The 21,593-nt window shown below is 45.9% G+C and overlaps 2 protein-coding genes across 5 annotated transcripts; both read left to right on the plus strand.

Annotated features, from left to right (window-relative positions):
* Positions 1-1,249: 1,249 nt before the first annotated feature.
* On the plus strand, positions 1,250-7,057 carry TMEM220 (transmembrane protein 220). Of its 3 annotated transcripts, none has more exons than XM_080560257.1 (6): positions 1,250-1,443; positions 1,620-1,649; positions 2,545-2,605; positions 4,575-4,698; positions 5,509-5,568; positions 5,939-6,338. In XM_080560257.1, the coding sequence occupies exons 1-6, from the start codon at positions 1,357-1,359 to the stop codon at positions 5,949-5,951; spliced, it is 375 nt and encodes a 124-aa protein (XP_080416383.1). In that variant the 5' UTR covers positions 1,250-1,356; the 3' UTR covers positions 5,952-6,338. The 3 variants fall into 3 exon arrangements, with proteins under 3 accessions (XP_080416383.1, XP_080416381.1, XP_080416382.1); XM_080560255.1 differs by lacking the exon at positions 5,939-6,338 and adding an exon at positions 6,345-7,057 and having other exon boundaries at positions 1,281-1,443; XM_080560256.1 differs by lacking the exons at positions 1,620-1,649; positions 5,939-6,338 and adding an exon at positions 6,345-7,057 and having other exon boundaries at positions 1,287-1,443.
* A 1,873-nt stretch (positions 7,058-8,930) lies between these two features.
* Positions 8,931-20,612, plus strand: SCO1 (synthesis of cytochrome C oxidase 1). Of its 2 annotated transcripts, XM_080560254.1 has the most exons (8): positions 8,931-9,255; positions 9,428-10,231; positions 10,380-10,470; positions 14,328-14,525; positions 15,474-15,566; positions 15,682-15,797; positions 18,049-18,199; positions 19,672-19,810. In XM_080560254.1, the coding sequence occupies exons 1-7, from the start codon at positions 9,118-9,120 to the stop codon at positions 18,169-18,171; spliced, it is 1,563 nt and encodes a 520-aa protein (XP_080416380.1). In that variant the 5' UTR covers positions 8,931-9,117; the 3' UTR covers positions 18,172-18,199; positions 19,672-19,810. The 2 variants fall into 2 exon arrangements, with proteins under 2 accessions (XP_080416380.1, XP_080416379.1); XM_080560253.1 differs by lacking the exon at positions 18,049-18,199 and having other exon boundaries at positions 8,938-9,255; positions 19,672-20,612.
* The last annotated feature ends 981 nt before the right edge of the window (positions 20,613-21,593 follow it).

The following is a 21,593-nucleotide window of genomic DNA, read 5'->3' on the forward strand; positions in this document are numbered from 1 at the left end:
TTACAAAGAGGGCTCTTACTTCTCTGTGACATTCTCCGCAGTAATTTCATTTCTCATGACCTGCTCAAGGAAAGACTCGGTTACAAATAACAGGACGAGGTGAGCATTAATCCCCTCCACAAATGTATTCACGTGTCTTCCGCATAACAGTTCAGTGAGTACTAATTCTGTGTGGGGCTGAATGCTGCTACTGAAATCAGTGGGAGAAATAATCTGGCAGATACTCAGCTTTGGTAGATGGACACAGTAGATATCATATTTCTTAAGAACCCCCTTTCATTTTGTAAATAATTATCACTTTGGGTGATAAATGATCAGGAAATGATGAGGAAGTACTGTTTTTTCTGAGTAGTATCCCTTTTGTTCTCCAGACAATACAAAAAGACTGGATGTCTTCTTAAATATCAAATGAATCCTAGACTATAGGGTCGTTACAAAAATAGTGATTTAAATCCCAGTCTCCTGGCTGGGAAAATAAAAAAAAAAAAAAGAAGCCTCCTTTTATCCCTGACTTGCTAATCCTCTCCTATGCCTGTGGTTCTTCAAGATCATCAAATTTCCAATCTGTGATCCCCAGAGCTGTCTCCGTTCATGGCTTTTGGGAGAGACAAGATGCCTGTGAGAAGCTCACTGGGAATGACGTCTTTCTCTTCTGTGATGCCAGCTGTCAGCAGGCTTAGTTATTTCTACAATAGACAAAAAAAAATATCCTGTTTCAGATACCTGCCACCAAGATTAATATAACATATGTGAATCTTTCTTCCCGGTAGGCTCTGTAGGCAAACACAGACGTGGCTGTGGCTGAGCCGGAGATGGGCATTGCTACAGCATAGCTCAGGCAGGGACCACAGGGCCCCTCTTGAAGGGTTTATGCTTTTGCATAGCTACTTATAAGTCTTACTGTATAGGTTTGTCATGTTTATTTCATGGGACAAAGATCTAATTTTCTCCCATGTACGAGTTTTGCAGAAACATCGCCATGACGGTGTGAAGGAATGTCTGAACATCTCTAGCCCAACGTGTCACTTGAAGCAGGATTATCACCAACACCAGACCGGGTGAGCAAGCCTCAGAAATCTCCAAGGCCAGCGATCGCACAGCCTGTCTGGCGACCTGGGGCAGGCTGCACGACCCTCCTGGTGAGGACGAAGGTCAAAACCTTCCAAGCCCAACCATTTGCGCCCCCTGCCCTTTGGTGTATCATCTGACTCTAGCGAGCGGAGCGCGCCCCCGCGCCCCTCCTCTGGCCGTCCCCTCAGGGCGGCCGCAGCCAGCCCGGCAGGCGGGCCCGCGGCGGCGAATGCGCGGCTTCAGCGGCCGTCCCCCTGCAGGCGGAGGCGGAGGCTGGCTGCGGCCATGGCGGGCGGCAGCTCGGCGAGGCGGCTGTGGCAGCTCTGCAACCTGCTTATGGCCGCCTTCTTCGGGCTGGCGGCTGCCGTGCAGGTGAGGGCAGCGGCCGAGGGCCTGGGGCTGCCCTAGGCTGCGGTGGGCCCGGGCGCTGGTGCGACCTGAGGCCGGCCGGGGCCCCCACACTCTGCTCCCCGCCCTGTCCCGCCTGCCGAGCCCGGCCTAGCCCGCGCAGAGGTTGCGGAGGCTCAGCGTGCGTTTCTTCGCTGCAGGTGAACGACCCCGACGCCGGGCTGTGGGTGGTGAGTACGGGCTGGAGCGTGGCGCAGGGCAGAAGGCAGGTGCTGCGCTCTGCGGGGCTGTCTGCTTGGGGTTGAGGCTCAGCCCCCGGCGTGCAGAGCACCAAACCTCTGGTTCTTCCCTGCCTGGGCCCTAGGCCTCCTGACCTTGTCACCACCAGGTCTCCATCATCTCCTGTGCTTGCCTTAGCTCACCGTCTGTCACCACTGACCTCAGCAGGGACCCTTGAGTCTCAGAAGAGACCTAAAGAAAACTCACATCTCTCTGCCCACGCCCGTCATTCTCAGGCACGGGAACAGCCACCAGTGGCCCTGGATCAGTGTGAGCAGGGCTTTGAGCTGCAGGGGCCCGGGGGATCTCTCTGTACATGTCAGGAGCTGCTGGGTGGGTGGGGATCGTACCTGTCCTCTCCATGTCCATGCACACCCCGTACATCCCTTGTCCAGGTGAGCCCAGCTGGTAGTGGCGGGGTTGGGAAGTGGCAGCAGAGGCTGCTTCTGCTCCCACCCAGCACAGGCAGAGGTCACGGTGCAGGGGGATGTTTCTTACAGGGGCTCTCCCTGGGGACCACACTGCAGCTCAGGGCTGGTGCAGCGAGCTGGTTGGGCAGTAAGAGCTCAGGTAAGCCTGAAGCCCAGGCACAGGGGCTGGTGCTCAGCTGACCGTCTCACAGCTGTGCTGTGCAAGGATTTTGGGTGGTGAGTAAGGAAGCGCTGGCTTGCTGCTGCACTCAGAAGAGCACTAGCAGTACCAGGGCATGCCAAAGGGACAGAGTTGTATGGCTGTTCTGTGCATCTGGCAAACTGCTGTGGAAAAGAAGTACTGGTATGGGTGACTGCTTCTGTTTCCTTACCTTCGTAAATTTTGCTGTAGAGTATACTTGTGTTTCATTAACAGGTTGTCTACTTGGTCCCGGCTGCCCTTACACTGCTTGTTGGCCTTAGCCCTTCAGTAACAGGTATAGTATTGGTGTGTAAAACAGAATCTCTGCTCAAATTTTGCCTCCAGAAAGTTTGTTTTCATTGAGTCACAGATTAAGATCAGGCTGCATGCAAACATGTCCTACTGCCTTTTTTGAGGGCAGAAAGCTGTGGTACCTGCTTCTACAAAAGCTGGTCATTGCTTTAGTACTTGTAGTTGAACTTGCTATAAGCAAACGCAGGAGCCCTGCATAAAGGCCTGCTTCTGGGATGATCTTATCACTGCACCCTGGTTTAAGCAGTCATGGAATAAGTGGAGCACATGGAGCACAAGTCTGGGAGCACGTTCTGAACCTGTCTCTGATGTTGACCTTAGCACATAGTCTAATCAACATGGTTTCCCTGTTCTAAAGCTGTGTTTTTGCTTATCTATCTCATATAAAAGAAATTAAGCTCAGCGCAATGCTTTGAAAGAGCTAAAGGTCTTGTTTAGTATCAAGCATTAGCTGTAATACAGCTGCTCCAAAGAGCGTAAGGGCAGTGGTGGGGACATTCAGTCTATGCTATGACTGACTTTCCAACATTGCACGCTGAGGGCTAACACCATATGATGTGTTGAAAGAATTGGTCAGATCAGATTTGGTCCAGGATTCCAGAAAATTCATTTTTTTGTGTGTTTTAATCCAGTGGAGATAATTTTTAAATGACTACTCTTGATATACCCAAAGTGACTGTGTTTTAGCTGGGTGAATACTTAATCTGAATAAACTAAAACCATACTTATACCAGAAAGGAAAATCCTCAAGAGTACATGTTGTTGTCACAAACCACACCCTTACACTGTCTCACCATTCTGGGTACCTTAGGCACACAAAGCAGCAGCATTCATAAAACCAAAACCCATCTGTGATGTTGAATATTTTGGAGGAGGTTTACTTGTGTGGTAGGTGTAGCCTCAACATAATGGCATTTGACTGGCCAAGAGAATCTGCAAGTTAAACTTACAAATTTGTTACTTGCACCATGGTCTCTAAGAAATAAAAATTAAAATAGCACAACTGTTGTGTAATTTGACATTTATGTAAATTCAACAAGTGATATTTATCATTCATGTCCATGGAAGACTCCAATTCAGCCTCTGCAGAGATGCAGTAAGTTCAGTTTACTGTAGGATCAGTTATGAAGTTAGGTCATACCAAGTTCTTGAATTTTGGCAGCGCGTCATCTTTAACGCTTTCCTGGAGGGGTCAGTGACTAGGAAAGGCTACTTTTTACTTTGTGGTGTTTGCTGATGACATTGTTGGGATCAGACGGAGCACTGCCTGTATCATTTGCTCATCTCTCTCCCATGAATGAGCTCTTGGGAATGAACATGGTAAACCAGAAAAATCTGTGGGTCCATTCAGATTTTTCACATCTCTTTTTCTGTCTTTAAAACATCAGTCCTGAGCCCACAGGCAGAGATGTCAGTGTTCGTCATGATCACTGGTGAAAGGTTAGACAGAGGCTTATCAGGGAACCTGAAGGATGGAGCTCCCTGCATTGTGCTGGTAGCTCACTGGCGCTGCTAAGGGTTGGGAGTCACTCCCTGGAGCCTTGGATCCTCCAGGAACATGGCTTGCACTTGAGAAGGGACATTCCTTTTGCTTAAGCAAACTTCCATTTGTAATCTGCCTTGTCATCTTCTGTGCATATTGAATGCTGGAGCCTGCTTCGTTTGCTAGGGCGATTAAGAAACTGTTTTCTTTGAGGCACTGCTGCCAAGAGGTTGCATTCCTAGGAAAACAAGACCCAAGCCCACTAGCATACAATTCCAACGGCACTTTCTAGAAGGTTTCCCTGGTCATAAAGATGCTGGTATTAATTCTGTCTTCCTGCCTGAGATGTATGTGCTTGTTGTAAGGAATCTGTTTTTTAGCAGCTCAGTTGCTTTTCAGTTCATAGGGTTGTTTTTCAGTTCACTTCATGCTACACTGCAGTTCCTGCCAGCCTATTTTTTTTCCTCAGAAAACGCGGTTTGGAGAAGTCTCTGTGACCTTCATTCTGCTGGTTGTATTTTTGGAACCATTGCTTTGGCTTGTTCTTTGTTTGTGTACACTCAAGGAAACATTTTGCATGAAGAGGAAGGCAGGTAAGTAGTGAATTTTCCCTGCATGAATTCGGTGCACCAGGCCATCTCCTTCTGGTGGGTCACTTCGATAAGCTCATCTGAGCTGTTGCAATGATGGTGTCTGTCCAGGGGAATCAACCTAAGGAGAAAGGATCACAGAGTTACAAAACAGCAATTTGTTGGACAAAAGAACTGAAAGGTGAATCCTAATTATGCCTGAATCCTACCTGACTGAGGTAGCAAGATTTAATTGCGGGGGCAGTTCTGGCTTTCAAAGACACAGCACTGGTACTGTGAAATAGCTTTGCATTCTGCTACTGGAGCTGTAGAAACAGGATTTAGTGTTAAAAACCTTTGAGGTGATACCATATCCATGCTTATCTGTCACAGGCTGCTGAGTCCTCTGAATTGCTGGGGGTTGAGAGGGAGGGAGGATTTTGCACCTGGATAATCATTTGGTTGTTTGCTGGGTGCTTGCTCAGTATAGAGGGGAAGCAGCGGCAGGTAGTGCTTCTGTTTACAGATGAATATTGGGATGTTGCTTCACTCTGTATTGAGGGAAATGTGCCGCAGAATGTAAGTTTAGCAGTGGAACAAAAGTGGAAGCAGGAATTGCTGCAGCTGTATAGCTGGATCATGTGTGTTTGTAGATTTGAGCTGAGAGACAAAGTGACTTAGTGTAATTATAATCCTTGTAAAATATATTGAACTTCTCCAAAGGGAGACAGCCCATACTTCATCTATTTTTTTTTGGAGGAAAGTTGTATTTTTCACAAGCAAGCAGATGTTGGCATTATTTTCTGATCTCATTTTTTTGTTGTTGTTTTTTAGAGAGTTATTTGGTCTGGTGATTATTACAATATGGATGAGTCTTTGTCGCAGTTCAGCAAAGTAAGTTTTTCTTAATCCACTTGAATGTTCATATTTAGTGACTAGCTTCTTGAAAACACGTAGGTGATTTTGGCTGCTTGTTTTTCTATTTCATATTACTGTCTAAACCTTAATCCTGAGCACAGGAGTAGTTGGTGTTGTGGCCTGTAGGATCCTGCACAGGTAGAAGTCTGAAGGGGGATGGGGTGGGGGGGGTGGGAAAGAAAGCTTAACAAAACATTTTTTCCTGCTGCTTCTACCATAGTGGGCAGGAGACACATTCCGTTTTTGTAAAAGGACAGCATGCTCTTTCTGTGGAACAGGCTAGTGAACATGAGCTAATGAAACTGCTAATGAAAGCTGCAAAACCATTTCTGCTCCCAATTTACAGAACTTTCCAGTGAGGGTTTGTGTACCGTGGTCTGCTGCATCCTCCCAGTGCAGGCAGGCCTCTTCGGAGAACTGTGCTACAGCAGTTTTACTAAAGTAATTCCTGTTATCTGGGAGCATGAAAAATCTCAATCTTCCAAACAGTGCTTTGTGCTGGCAAAATATACACTGTGCTCTGGGCAGAGGGCTTTTTTTCACCTGGTTTATATAGCCTGAGAAAGTGGCAGAAAAACTTTCTGCTGGCACATGGTACATCTCCAGTGAAGGGCTCTGTGGGACTCTGCTGATGCAACTACAGAAGCTACATTACAGCAGCCAAAGGCTCTCTGCTGTCTTTAGCCAACCACAGCAACATGAGTGGTGGCAGTCAGATTTTAAATAGCGCCATTGCATTTGCTTCATTGTAGGAATCCATTGGGTGGAATTCATCTGACTGCTGCAGTCTTGGTCGCTCTCTTCCCCTTTGTTTCATGGCTGTACATTTATGTGAACAAAGAGATGCGAGAATCTTGGCCAGCACACTGTAAAACTGTGATTTAATCAGGTGGGAAAATGTACATAAACATTCTGACCTTAGTACCGCTGCTTTTTGGTTCTTAATGAAAGGTTAGTATCAGTTTGATAGGACCCAGGAATGCCTTGTTGCTTCCAACAGTGTAGCTTAGTGTTTGTCAATAGGCACCAGAAATAAATTGAAGAACATTGTCAAATCTGAGTGGAGAATTTTGTATGGAAATTATTGTTCAGTCTGCTTCTTCACATGTTTTCAAAGCACTGTTGACCTAATGTGTGTTCCAATGTTAATTATTCAAAATATTCTGGTATCCCTTGTCCACACTCTCCTCCCATGTTGTACCTTGGGAAAGCTACTGTTCAGTAACATAAAGGAAAAGTATACCAATCACTTTGTTTCAATAAATGACTTTTTACAGCTGTAAAACTTCCAAGGTATCCACCTGGATAGTCCACTGAGATTCTCTGAAAGATTAAGCAGTCTGTATTTCTGTTCCTACACTAAAATCTTATGTGTAAAATCGATATATCTAAATCAATGTTTTTATTATCTTTAATTGTGATTACTGTTTTGACAGAGTAGTAAATTCTATTTTTCTAAAGAAAATCCAGTGAAAACTTCTTTATTTTCTGTGAGATGCATGCTTGACTGCCACCAGCAGACATAGTCACTGTCACAACTCGCAAAATTTCTTGTCCTGGAAAGCAGAACCCATGCAGCAACTCAGAGACAGTAACCATGCTCCATCATCACTAATCCTGGAGAAGAAAGCACAGGTGACTGTGCTGGACACTCAAGCTGGCAGGGTGTGAGCCAGCATGGGTTCAGTTGCAGCACAGCACCATGCTTTAAGTCATCCCAAGTCAGGGCTTTTTAGGTCGATACTGCTGCAGGCTAACATGGCTGGGCACACGTAGATCCCAGCTGGTGTATCTGCAACATTACCTGATGCCATAGTCTTCCTGCTTTAATTTATATTATTTTTATTTTTAAGCTTGGGCCTCCCTGTGCTGTGTTCTGACATAGCATAGATGGTGTCCATTTTTCTTGGGCTTTTCTTTTTTAAAAATTACTTGAGCTTTTTGAAGCAATGTTAAGTCCACAGGGTGGACTTTTCTACTAGACTCAAGACATACAAAAATGTAAACGCTTCTATGCAGGTACAATTTTGCATGCTTTAAATCTGACATATATAATATATATGAATTGAAAAAAAAAACCACCAAAACACCAACCAACTAGTGAGTTTTTTTTTTTCCACAGTAAGTAACAATCTGTTCAAGATTGGGTGGTTCAAGTCAACATTCTGCATTCAAGTATATTTATTTCAGACACAGTTACTGGCCTTCTCTATTCTCCAAGAAGAAACTAAGTCCGGTTTCTTACAGAAGTATAATTTTTAGAATTCTGTATCTGAGAGAAAAACATAAGTTAAAGCTGTAAGGATCAGCTGTGTAGATATTTCTACAAGCAAAGAATATGCTGGATCCCATACTTTTTAGTCTGACTACTTCCTGAAGAACAATTTGTATATGTATGCTTACCATTTTTAGAAATACATAACTCTGTCTGAAATTCTGCCCCTTCCCTTTAATACCATTTTATCATCATAGACATAAATAGTTCCAAAGGCATTGCTTTCTGGTGGAGTTTCAATAATCCCCTCCAAAGTCAGATGATGAACACCATGTGAGTCTAAACAATAGCCACCATCATGCAGGTGTCCTGCAAGAAAGCAGATGACGCATTGATGAGAGTGTATGACAGAAAGCGCATCTTCGTAATTCCAGGCTAAACAAACTTTGTCTGAAGCATCTGGATGAATGGGCAGATGACCTGCAGATGAGAGGGAAAGAAGAAGAGTTACTTAAAGCACATAACAATTGTCAGTGCAGACCCCTCCATCTTTTGGGATTCTCTATGAAAGCAACAGAGTCACTTTGGTTTATAGCCCAGGGAAAATCAGAGCATCTGTAGAGCTCTAGTATTTCACTTCTTTCAAATATTTTTCATTTTTGTCTTTATGTATATCAGAATATTAAGTCTCCTCTCAGCAATACTAAGTGATACTGCAAGATCACTTCTGGTTTGTTACTCAGTCTAAATGAGTATGTTTAACATACCAAACTCTGCCTCCAGACAAGCCGCTTTCATTGGTGGGAAGTTCAGACTTCTACCTGTACCCAGCAAGCTCACCTGAGTGTGAGACAGGGTAGCTATTCTCCAAGTTCACAGGTTACATACGTACCTATGGTACTATATGTTTTCCTCAGTTAACTTACAACTTTTTTTTTTTTACTTATATCCCCCGTATCCACGTACCTGTAACTACAACCTTTTCTTGGTTTTCATCAGAGAACTTGAGAACTTCATCGAACCAGTCCAGCTGGGTTTGGCTAAATCCTCCATTAAACTCTACAAACTGAGGTTCTTTGAGCCCTGCAATGAACAAGAACGTTAGGCATACGTGCATACACCTACTGTAACTTCCTTATTTACTTCTACTTCTGTAAATCTACTTATGAGAAATGGTTTATTCTTAGAGCTTCCATCTTGTACATCTCAGATCAGAACCACAGCCTCCTTGGACAGACGAGGGAAAACAGTTACTGTTGGGGTGGGGGTTGGCCATATCGCCCGCACAGCATTTCCACTTGTGTCCCTGCATGCTGTCGCGGCTGGCGTGGCCTCCGCTCGACGCGGCCGCAGCACCCGCGCTAGCAGGTAGGTGCCTTCCGTGCTGGCGCCGCAGGACACGCGACACGACACGAACCCGTCTAAAAAGCCTCAGAGCAGCACGACAGGTAGGGGAAAAGGGCCTGCATACGCCCAGAGCTCTGCCCGGCTCACTCCCGGCAGGAGCCCGGGGACAGGCGCCGGCCCCCCGAGCACCGCCCCGGCGTGAGGCGCCCGGCGGGACCTGCGGGACCTGCCTGCCGGGCTGTTGAGGTTCTCGTTGGGGTTCTTCTCCCTCAGGCGCCGCAAGGACTCCCGGTGGAGGGGGCTGGCCGGGTCCCTGCCCAGCACGCTCAGGTCGTAGCCGTCGAGCAGGACGAAGCGGAGGCGCGGGGCCGGGCTGAAGTGGTAGGCATGGCAGTCCCCGGGCGGCCCGGCGGGCGGCCCGGCGGCGGGGGCGGCGGCGGGGCGGCTGTTGAGGCCGCTGCTTGCCAGGCGGTTCCGGCAGAAGTTGTACAGCTCGTGGTTGCCCCAGGCGTGGTGCACCGGCACCGGCAGCCGCCGCAGCGCCGCCAGCACCCGCTCCAGAGCGCCCTCGGCCGCGCCGCGCCGCGCGTTGACGCCGTCGATGCAGTCGCCCAGCTGCAGCACGAAGGCGAGCGGCGGCTGCTCGGCTGCCCACGCCTCCACGGCGGCCCGCAGCAGGCGGAGGCTGTGCCGGTAGTACCGCCGCCGGCGCCCCCAGAAGTCGCAGCCGTCCTCCTCGTCTGCGTACTGGATGTCCGCCACCACCCCGAAGGAGACGCGCGGCGCCGCCTCCATCGCGGCCGCCGGGGCCGGAAGGGGAGCGGGAAGGGGAGGGACGGGGCGGGCGGCAGCATGGCGGTGGCGCTGCGCTGCTGGCGGCTCTCGCGGCGCTGGCGCCTCCCGGCTGGCGTCGGTTTGGCGGCCCTGGCCTGCGGGAGCAGCCGGGCGGTGCCGCTGCCGGCCCGCGGGGCTCTGCCCGTGCCCGTGCCCCTGCCCCTGCCCGTGCCCGTGCCCGGCAGCCGCTCCCTGTCCCGCCTGCCGCCGGGGAGCGGCCAGCGGGCGGCCCCGCAGAGGAGGGTGAGTGGGGGCGCCGCGGCCGGCGGGCGGGGGGCGCGGGCAGGATTCCCCGGCAGGGCCCCCGCAGCCCCGCTTCTCCCGGCCTCTGCCCCGCGCTCCCCCCGCCGGGCCTCGGGGCCAAGGCACTAAAAAGCTTTTTCTTCAGTAGCTGGTGTCCTGGCGGTCGCTGGTGGCCACCTTCATCGTGTGCGGAGGGCTGCTCGTGGCTATGAAAAAGATGAAGAAAACGAAGGAGGAGAGTGAGTGTTTGCACAGCCCGGTGATGTCCCCGCAGGGTGGGCGGTTGTGTCCTGCTGTTTCTTGCCTTTTTCCAAATTGCTTCTTGTTAGGGCAAAAAAGCATTCAACTGATTTTACTCATTGCAGTATCCAGCTGTAGTTAAATCTGAAGTACTTCTATACCATAGGCTCATAGGACAGTTTGCGTTGGAAGGGACCTCAAAGATCAGCTAGTTCCAACCCCCCTGCCATGGGCAGGGACTCCATGAGGTTGCTCAGGGCCTTATCCAGTGTCGTCTTGAACACCTCCAGGGATGGGGCATCCACAACCTCTCTGGGCAACCTGTTCCAGTGCCTCACCACCCTCTGAGCGAAGAATTTTCTCCTAACCTTTGATCTAAATCTCCCCTCTTTTAGTTTAAAACCATTTCCCCTCGTCATGTCAATATCTGGTTGAGCAAACATCTTTTTTATAAGCCCCCTTCAAGTACTGGAAAGTTGTGATGAGGTTACCCCAGAGCCTTCTATTCTGCAGGCTGAACAGCCCCAGCTCTCTCAGCCTTTCTTCATAGAAGTGCTCCAGCCCCTTGATCACCTTTGTCACCCTCCTCTGGACCCGCTCTAACAGCCCCACATCCTTCTTGTGCTGGAGGCCCCAGACCTGGACGCAGGACTCCAAGTGGGGCCTCACCAGGGCAGAGCAGAGGGGGACAATTCCCTCCCCTGCTGCCCACCCCTCTGTTGATGCAGCCTGGGATGCAGTTGGCCTTCTGGGCTGCAAGCGTGCACTGCCAGCTCGTGTCAAGCCTTTCATCCACCAGAACCCCCAAGTCCTTCTCTGCAGGGCCACTCAGTGAGTTCTTCTCCCAGTCTGTGCTCATGCCTGGGATTGCCCTGACCCACGTGCAGCTCCTTGAACTTGGACTTGTTGAACCTCATTAGTTTCATGTGGGCCCACTTCTCTGGCCTGTCCAGGTCCCTTTGGATGGCATTCCTTCCTTCTGTTGTATCAGCTGCACCACTCAGCTTGGTGTCATCTGCAAATTTGCTGAGGGTGCACTCGATCCCACTGTCTATGTCATTGATGAAGATATTAAACAGTACCGGTCCCAGGACAGGCCCCTGAGGGACACCACTCGTCACTGGCCTCCACCTGGGCATAGAGCCATTGACCACCACTCTCTGGGTGCGACCTTCAAGCCAACTCCTTATCCACTGAATTGTCCACCTTTCAAATCCATCTCTCTGCAATTTGGAGACCAGGATGTCATGAGGGACCGTGTGAGAGGCCTTGCAGAAGTCCAGGTAGATCACATTGATTGGTCTTCCTTTGTCAACTGGTGCAGTCACTCCATCGTAGAAACCCACCAGATTGGTCAGGCACATTTACCCTTGGTGAAGCCCTGCTGGCTGTCTCAGACCACCTCTTTGTCTTACATATGCCTCAGCACCGCTTCCAGGAGAATTTTTTCCATGATCTTGCCAGGCAGAGGTGAGCCTCACCGGTCTGTAGTTCCTCAGGTCCTCCTTTCTGCCCTTTTTAAAAAAAGAGAGTGATGTTTCTCTTTTTCTAGTCACCAGGGACTTCATCTGACTGCCAGGACTTTTCAAATAGGTGGTCTCCAACCTGCTCTTCACTTACAGTGGGTGGGACTTTGCTCCCCCAGCCTCCATCTATGGGTTCAGGAAGATGAACGACATGGGAAGCCTGACTATCAGTGAAGACTGAGGCAAAGAAGTTGTTGAGTACCTCAGCCTTCTCCATGTCTGTCATTACCAGTTCACCCTTCTCATCCATCAGAGGGGGTACACTCTCCTTGGCCTTTCTTTTCTGAGCAATGTACCTATAGAATCCCTTCCTGTTATTCTCTGCATCCCTTGCCAAGCTCTGTTCCATCTGTGCCTTGGCTTTCCTGATCCCATCCCTACACATCCGGACTGCATCCCTGTACTGTTCCCAGGCCACATGTCCCTGCTTCCACTGCCTGTGCATTTCCTTCTTGCACCTCAGTTTGACCAACAGGTCCTTGCTCAACCATCCCGGTTGTCTGCCCTCCCTGCCTGCTTTTTTACGCAGGGGGATGGAGAATTCTTGCACTCTAAGGAAAACATCCTTAAAGAGTCTCCAGCTCTGCTCAGCTCCTTTGTCCCTAAGGACAGTGTTCCAGGGGATCTCAGCTACTAGGTCTTTAAATAGCTTGAAGTTTGCTCTTCGGAAGTTCAGGGCCCTGACTTTGCTCTTTGTCAGGCCCATATTCCTCGAGATCGCAAACTCAACCAGGGTGTGGTCACTGTGGCCCAGACTGCCTCCAATCTTGACCTCTTTATTGAGCTCTTCTGCATTGGTGAGCACCAGGTAAAGTAACGCTTCTCCTCTGGTTGATTTGTCTAGTACCTGGACCTGGAAGTTATCCTCAGTGTACTCTAGGAATCTTCTGGATTGCTCACAGCCTGCTGTGTAGCTTTCCCAGCAGACATCCAGTGGTTGAAGTCCCCCATCACGATGAGAGCGTGCGAGTGCGATGCTTCTTGTAGTTGCAGCAAGAATGCCTCATCCACAGGCTCCCGTTGATCAGGCGGCCTGTGGTAGACCCCAACCACAAGCTGTCCTTTATTGGTGTGGTCCTTAACTCTCACCCATAAGCTCTCAACCTGTCCGTGGCTGTTTCTCAAAGGCAACTCTTCCCAATCAATTCCTTCCCTAGTGTAGAGGGCAACACCGCCTCCCTTCCTTCCCTGTCTATCCCTTCTGAAGAGTTTGTAGCCCTGTGTTCAAATGTTCCAATGATGTGATCCATCCCACCATGTTTTGGTGATAGCAATCAGGTCATATTTGTCTAATTGCACCATGGTTTCCAATCCCTCTCGCTTGTTTCCCATGCCGCGTACGTTGGTGTAGAGGCATTTCAGCTGGGCAATCAGTCGTATTGCGTTTCTAGAGCCCTCCCTGATTGCATTGGGACAGTTCACAAGTATTTCCCTGCCGTTACTTAGAGTGATGGTGTTCTCACATATGCTTTCTTCGCTCAGAGCTGCATCCCCTTCCCCCACCACATCTAGTTTAAAGCCCTCCTGATATGCCCAGCCAGCTTACTGCCCAGAACTCTCTTGCCCCTTCTGGACAGCTGTGCCCCATCCGGTGTCAGCATGCCCGATCCCTCAAAAGCACTTCCGTGGTCATAGAACCCAAAACCTTGGGCATGGCACCAGCCTCTCAGCCAAAATGAGAAAAAACTGAAATATTTTAAAATAGAAAATAAAAATTAAAGACTAAGTATTTAAAAACTCTTATATATGCTTTTGCTATTACTATTTACATTTACTTACACGCTACTGAGAGTAGATACATTATACATAAAACCACAAAGGGGAGAGGAGAAACTTGTCTGTTGTCATAGGCACAGATGGGGAGGTGGGGTTTCTTAGACACCTTGGTTTTTAAGTCCATGACTTCTGCGTGTGTTTCCCTATTCTGCAGTAACTGCTTATGTTTTTATTTTCACGTTTTTTTTCATGTTCATTGAAACTCAGAGATAGTACAACTTTTAGGATATATTCAATTTGTGAAGGATGACAGTTTTTTGATTTCATACCAACTCGGGCCACGTACCTGTCCATCTCATGTACCTTTGATGATAATATGACAATCAGATGATGATTTTATGAGATTAGAGATTATTACATTTCAAATGAAGTTATCTCTGGCTAAATTTGGTACAGGACATTGTCTAAAATCAGACACACTGCTTGGAAGTCTTGTCTGTGTTGGACTTGTACACAGACTTCTCACCCGACTCCTGATGGCGTCACAGACTCTCCTGTGGGTGGGGACAGGGATTGTGGCCTGGAAGTTCATGATCTCTTGTTTTTTCCTGTAGAGCTGGAGAAAGAACGAAACCGAGGCATTGGGAAACCGCTGCTGGGAGGGCCCTTCTCACTTGTAAACCATGAGGGACAGCCCAAGACCAACAAGGACTACCTTGGCCAGTGGGTGCTGATCTACTTTGGCTTCACACACTGCCCTGACATCTGCCCTGATGAACTTGAGAAAATGATTGAAGTGGTAGATGAAATTGGTATGGGAATTCAGTTCACAGAGCCATCTTTTTTATAGGAGGCTAAGGTTTATTGTGGTAAAATGTTGCATGTGGTAATAAGTGATGATCTTCTTTACAAAATGCTAATTAATATTCAGTAGTTGAATTAATTGCTCAATGATATATAAATCAATCTTCCAGCCACTAGGATCTGATGTTTAGGGCATGACAGCACTGACCTTTCTGGAACAGAGAATTTCTATGTAATAAAATATGACAGTGGCAGGCTACAGTGGAGGAGGTTACAGTGCCATTGTAGACTGCATTTTTGCCAAGAGGTTGTGGGGTATATTAGGCACTTTTTTCCTCTATTTTATTAATTCTGATAACAAATCTTTCAGAGAGTCTTTTCTGAAAATGACTGCACTGTGAAACAGAGGTTGGGGGAAGGGTATGTAGAAGAGATGTTTTTTCAGCCTACGCTCTCTGAAGAGTTGCACAACGGGGATAGTAGGGGATAGTAGGAACCAAGCAGGTGGCAGGGTTGACTAAAATGTAGAAAATATAGAAGGTATGAGTGGAACGTGAGGGAAAGATCCTGAATCGTGTCTTCATCTGGCCTCTCGTTCCATCATCACAGGTGTGCTTTCAACCATTGAGCCTTCATCTCTCTACTTTGCACTGGCATTTCCTTCATCAGAGCCAATTTGTCATTTGTCCTAAGCAGGGCACACTGTCCAGCTAGGAGAGCTGGAAGTGTAGCTGCACCCAGCATAAGCAGAGAGTGTTGGTTTTCATGGCATTTGTTTCTTTCAGAGTTTGTATTATATAAATTAAGGTACACAAAATGGCCTTTTTACTTTGCCACTTAGGGTGGACTTGGGTGGATGTTATGATAACTTGCCTGTGACCTTGTTTGAAGGGAGAAAAGAAAACGACTTTTAGCTTGCTAAGAAAAATTGTAATTGTTAATGTTTCTGATTACAGATAGAATTCCATCTTTGCCTAATCTGACCCCACTCTTCATCACCATTGATCCTGAGAGGGACAATGAAGAAGCCATTGCCAGATATGTTAGAGGTACCATTTTTTTTCCTACATTGATGTCTTATAACATGTAATAAAGAGTACTGAAAAGGAAGATCCTCATAGGATTCTTTTCTATGAAGTTTCTAAACACCTTCTTTCTCTGTAGAATTTTCTTCGAAGCTGATTGGATTGACTGGTAGCAAAGCACAAATTGACCAAGTGGCCAAAGCTTACCGTGTGTATTACAGTGAAGGTCCCAAAGATGAAGACAACGATTACATAGTGAGTAAATATAGGGTGTTTACCTAATGAACGACTTTGGTTAAGAACAGGATAAAGATTTTAAACAAAAGACAGCTGTTGTAGTCTTGCTGAAGCCCTCTGTGACAGAGGCCTGTTGCACCTGTGTGTTGAGTTTTAGAGGTCTCAGTCAGAATTGAGGCTCCCTCTTTACAAACGTAGAACCTCACTGAAATATAGTTCTAAAAGCACATGGTCCAATTTCTTCATGCAGAATACCATACAAGCTACCAAGCCTTGTGATGAATTGAACCTTTTTTTCATCATGTAACATTTTTGTCTGGCTGTTTTCCCGGGTGCTCCAAAGTGAAAATGGAACTGGGGAATTATGGCAATAGGAAGAGGAAGAAATGAGAGGAAAGTGAGTAACAACTTACTCCCTGCCAAACTGAGACCAAGAAGCAGGGTTTTCCTGGCATGACACTTGGATGATGCAAAGTCTGCCTGCAGATAATGTGGGTATCTTCCTCCTGTGTCAAATGACCTGGAAGAGAAAGCATGTTAATGCTAAAGTAAGTGGGAGTAAATTACATAGAGTGATAGTGGGAAAAGGGAAACTGAGGTTTATGTAAGACTAAACTGGGTAGTCAAAATCTTACTTTTTGGAAGTGAATGGGACTGGTTATAGGGGCTCTGAGCTACTGCCAAGGCCTTCCGCACTTGCCACATCCTGAGCAGACTGGAAGAGTGAAGTAGGTTCAAGTGATGTGACAGGTGAGGATTCATATTACATGATCATGTTTTCTTCTTTACAAGAACTGAAGGGCATCAGAGAAAACAAAAAACAGATTCTAAAGGAAAGGTGATGTTTTTTGTTGAAATGAGCTGGTGAGAAGTGGAATCCCTTGCCGCAGATGCAACTGGTAGAAGTTTAGATGAGCCCACAAGGAGACTTGATTATTCTTTGGAAAAAAAAATATGAAATGGATGTAATTTATGCTTCGCTGAGGAGGCTTGTGAGCTAAAAATGTTTGGAAACTGGCAGATAATATGGGGAAATAGCAATTTTTTTGGGCTTGTGCTGGTTTTATACTCTTCTTTAAAACAACCATTTTTTGCCACTATTTGAGGTAGAATGCTAAGGCAGATTGTTTTGGGTCTGATCCAGTAATCCTATTCTTACTCTGGTTTAAAACTACCTGACTGCAGCAAATAAATTATGCATGTGGACAAAAAAACTGGTGGAACAAAAAATTGATACATAGAAAGAACAAGTAAAAGCAACACATGATCTCAGTAAAGAGAGTCACAGTGGTAACAGGCACTGATCTGGGTTACTAAAAAGGGTGCGAAGTGGGACATTAAGGACTGGCTTTCACTTATGGGCAGCTCAGAAGCTGCAGAAGTCTGTGTCTTAAGATACTATATTTGTATGGAAGGACGAACTCAGTGGGGAAATTTAACACCAATTTTAATCGATCTACTGTCTGTCTGAAGATACTGCCTAAAACAGACTTATAAAACATGGTTGATGGGGATACAAGAATGCGTTATAGGAGAAGGATTGGCAAAGGATGTGGACTCAGAAGAGGGAAAGAATCTGTAGAATCTGACATTAAATGAGTAAATAGAATCCGTGAAAAGTTGGGAAGAAGCCACAAAAGCTGAAGGAGGGCTGCTGTTTATGAATTAAAACACACATAAATTCTCACAAACCACACCTGGTCTTCAGCATGATCATAGTGGGGAAGTACAGGAATCTCACTGAAGAAAATAATTGTTAGATGAGAGCAGCTTCAAGGGAAGCTGGAGGGTGAAACAAAAGAGGAGAATGTGACTAGAGATATAACAAATTATGAAGAAGTTTTCATGGTCCAGAGGGAACAGAGCTATGCTATGCTGTGCTGTGGTTGTGCTAAGTACCTGGGAGCCTTGTGAGTGTGCGAATAGCAGAAGAGGACATTGAGGAAGAAAGGCCCATGAATCGGGAGCAGGAGAGCAGCCTAAGAGCTTGGGTCTGGTGTGGTGCCACAGAGGAATGGTATGCGCGTGTCTCTGCAGGTTTTGTCACAGGCTTCTGCTTTTGATAGGCAGTGAGCTCGCTGTATTCAGTGCAGGAAGGCCAGAGGATACAGGTCTCTCTGAAACAAACTGGAAAGAGGGTAACAGTAATAGAAGATCTGGGAGGGAGAACTTGAGTCTGTTTTTGTGTCTACCTGTGACTTATCCAGGTAATTATTACTCTAATTCCTTTCATTAAAGATGGATTTTTTTCTACATTCTGTCTTGCAAGGACTGGTCTTGCCAGTCAGTGACTAAGACTGATGTAGGAGCGAGTGCTGTGTCCTCTGCATGCTGCTGGGAGGTGGGGAAGAGGTCCAGTGCAGCCAATTATTCTCTGCTTGTTTTGACTTGAGAAGAACATTGAGATGAATATTTAAGAAGTATGTTTTCTAAATATCTATTTGCATTGTTCAAGTATTATTTGAATATTACTAGTTCCTATGTAATAATTTCAATTTTCTAAGTTTTAGTGCCAGAGTATCTAATTTTATTCTTTATTCAGTTGTTTAGAAGATTGCATCTAAAATCAGATGATGACCTTATGTGCATCCATACAGTGGTAATGGGGCAGACTTCAGGCACAGCTTGGAAAAATAGTGATCTCTCGCACATGAACAGCATGCCCTCCTGACTGTACTTAATCTTCCAAAGGCCAGGGAGTTCAGATGCTCTGAGCAGGCTACCTGTATTTTTTTTTTGTTAGTTTCCAGTTGAAGGGCTATAGGATCTGAATTATGATTCAGATCCTTTTTAAAAGGTCCTGGTACTTGATTGTATCTTGAATATTTGATACTCTAAAGCAATATATTTCAATTAAACATGTCAATAGAACTTTAAGAACCATTACTTTGATGACAGAAACGCTATCAAATTTAACGTGTCCTTTTAGCTTCTTATGCTGGAAATACCCACAGTATTTCTTGATTTCAAACACAGACATGCCCTTAGTACGTGAGTATATCTCTTATATAGTGAGATATACTCATGTGAGTATATAGTGAGTATATCTCATATATTATGTACTCACTGGTGCAATCACAGATTCATGGCCTCTGTTTTCAGTATATTGTCTTTACTCATAAAGATGCTGTCATAGGTGTAGACCATATATTCGGTGGTGTAGTTAAGGTACTTAAAATGGAATTGCTTTTTATATAAATCCAATTGGAATACCTCAAGCATTCAAACAACAGTTACTTTTAAATCGGGGGGGGGGAGCTATTTCAAATTCTTTCCCGCTATCTCTGCTCAGACTCCTTGTGATGTTTGCAGTTACCATCACATGGAGACAGTAGAGGGAGCCCCCTACCAGCTCATGGTATTTATCTGTGTATCATCTCCACTGTGTGTAACTGCTGTATCCTGGTGATGCTCTCAGTCCTTTTGTTTGCACAGACAGTGAACTTGCTTGAATGAAGCATCTCCATTTATACTGGATTTACATGATACAAGCAGTAGGAAGCCTGAATTGTGGGGGTTGTGGAGCATTAGGAGAAGTAGAAGAAAACTGGGAAAAGTGAGGGGGAAAGACCACTAGACTGAACCTTCCTCATGTTTTCCCTAGCCCTGTCTGTGCTGAAAGAAGGGTGCCTGCAGCTTTGGGAAGATTTTCCTGTATACAGTATTCTTTCATGCATCCTGAGTATGTAAATAGTTTTCTCCATTTATTTTGTTATGTAGAACAATAAATGGTGACCAAAGTGATGCTAAGGTTTTCTTTATCTTACTTTAGGTTGCTGGCAAGAAGTCTTGTCAGACAGCTAATTGAAAGGCTGAATGGGGTACTGTTACTGCTGACTTTGAGAGATGTGCAGGATCTTTTTTTACTAAACAGCGATGTGCTTTCTTGCAGGTGGATCACACAATAATAATGTATCTCCTTGGGCCAGATGGTGACTTTGTGGACTATTATGGACAGAATAAGAGGAGCGCTGAGATTTCTGCTTCTATTGCTGCACACATGAGAAAATACAGATCGTAAAACACAAAGTTTTCAAAGATTGATGGTGACATCAGCTGTAGATTTGGCTTGAATTGGGCATCGTACTCAGTGTTCACTCAGAAGTATACAAGTGTAATGTTCTCTCACCACATGCCTCCTTTCTTCCAAATAAGAAAGGCAACAGCACTCCTGCAAAATACCATTATCAAAAATCCATATACAGCCTCCCCCATGGATATTATTTGCAGGGAGATCTGGGCTACAGAATGAAATTCAGGACTTCTTGGAAACAATCTTGGGAGCAAAAGAGAAAGCATTTCATTTCTGAAGAACACCTGTATCGCTTGTAGAATTAGTTGGTATCTCTTGGCCAGACATCAGCAAAGGATGGTTACTTGATGAAAAGCCGTGTGGGTCATTGCAACCCCAGAGGACCTTTGCCTTTTTTCCTGCAATGTTTTGTTTTCTGGGAGAGACACTTACAATATTGTAAAGAGAGAGTCCTTTATACAGGCTGAGAAGATGAAGAGCGTTGAAAGCATCAGCAGCTTCCATGTATGGGATCAGCCTTGTAATGTGCCCTATCTTCCTCATTTGAATGCAGAAATGAAATGATTTTTTTTTCTTGGTGTTTTCTCCAAGCAAACACTGATAACTTCTATGGAAATGAATAATGGGTTGCAAATAGATTTTTCTCGTGATCTAAATAATTTTATGCATAGTCAGCCTGATTGCGTTTTGTTGAATAATGAAGTGAGGAGGATGATGGGCATCTGTATCCATCCATAGGACCATGAATCAGGTAAATTTTATGCAGTGCATCATTTGAAAATAAAGATTGCTTTATAGAATTATCGTGTTCTAAGCTTTGCAGGAATCACCTTCCAGTAGAGGAAAGAGTGACTGTAGTGTGTGTCTGGTATTCTTCTGCACACAGGGACAACATTAGAAGAGAACCCAGCCTGTATCACCTCTTTTTTAGTGCTAGAGGGGTTTATGCAAAAAAGGGTCTCATTTCCAGAGTGATTGTGAGGCATCTGTTTTCTTTTCTTTTTCCGTGGTTTAATGATAATCCATTATCAGTCAAATCAGACTTCTGAATGCTGGTCAGACCTCATATACTTAATGTGTTTTATCTCTTTTCCGAAAGTAGTGTTGATCTATAATGGTACAACTCATTTCGTAAGTTGGATGTGCTCGTTTTTGTGCTAGCTCAACACCAGAGAATGATCCACAGGACACAAAAGAAAAAAGTTCTCAGTGCAAGTCACAGTCACAGCTGCACACAAGTGCTACTGCTGGTATCATTGGCATTCTTCTGAGGGTGAGATGTGGAAGAGAAAATTGCTGTGCAGAGGCAAGGTGCAATTTCTATGGTAAATTTCCATCTTTCCAAAATCCTGAAAAATGGTAAACTTACGAGGTCTAGAGTAGTTATAAGGTACTGTAGTCTAGGGCAGCTACCCTATATTATGGTGAGTTCCTGAGGGTATCGGGAAGACTGTTATGATGGAATATGTTTGAAAATGCACTCTTATAAAGTTCCGCTAAGGAAGGAAGATTGCTGAAGACTCGAGATGCGATTTATTTTATTTTTTTGCCTCTCAGATACTGGATATATTAAAGGAGGTTTTGTTTTCTGTTTTAAAGGCTCACCAAGAACTTTTGCGTTTTGGTTTACAGTGGGAAATTTAGTGTCTTAATAGTATATAACTCCCTTTTACCCCTGGAAAGAGTCCAGTGGAGGGCCACAAAGATGATATGGGGCCTGGAGCATCTTCCCTATGAGGAAAGGCTGAGAGACCTGGGTCTGTTCAGCCTTGAGAAAAGAA

Source organism: Anser brachyrhynchus, assembly GCF_964034855.1.
Source record: "Anser brachyrhynchus genome assembly, chromosome: 18".
Lineage (NCBI taxonomy): Eukaryota > Metazoa > Chordata > Aves > Anseriformes > Anatidae > Anser > Anser brachyrhynchus.

Bases quoted from the DNA above. Each gene is read 5' to 3' on its own strand.
- TMEM220 (XM_080560255.1), top strand. From the start codon at position 1,357: ATGGCGGGCGGCAGCTCGGCGAGGCGGCTGTGGCAGCTCTGCAACCTG. The intron at 4,699-5,508 runs GTAAGTAGTGAA...GTTGTTTTTTAG, and splicing joins TTGCATGAAGAGGAAGGCAG to AGAGTTATTTGGTCTGGTGA. The intron at 5,569-6,344 runs GTAAGTTTTTCT...GCTTCATTGTAG, and splicing joins CTTTGTCGCAGTTCAGCAAA to GAATCCATTGGGTGGAATTC.
- SCO1 (XM_080560253.1), top strand. From the start codon at position 9,118: ATGCTGTCGCGGCTGGCGTGGCCTCCGCTCGACGCGGCCGCAGCACCC. The intron at 10,232-10,379 runs GTGAGTGGGGGC...TTTCTTCAGTAG, and splicing joins GGGCGGCCCCGCAGAGGAGG to CTGGTGTCCTGGCGGTCGCT. The intron at 15,798-19,671 runs GTGAGTAAATAT...GCTTTCTTGCAG, and splicing joins ATGAAGACAACGATTACATA to GTGGATCACACAATAATAAT.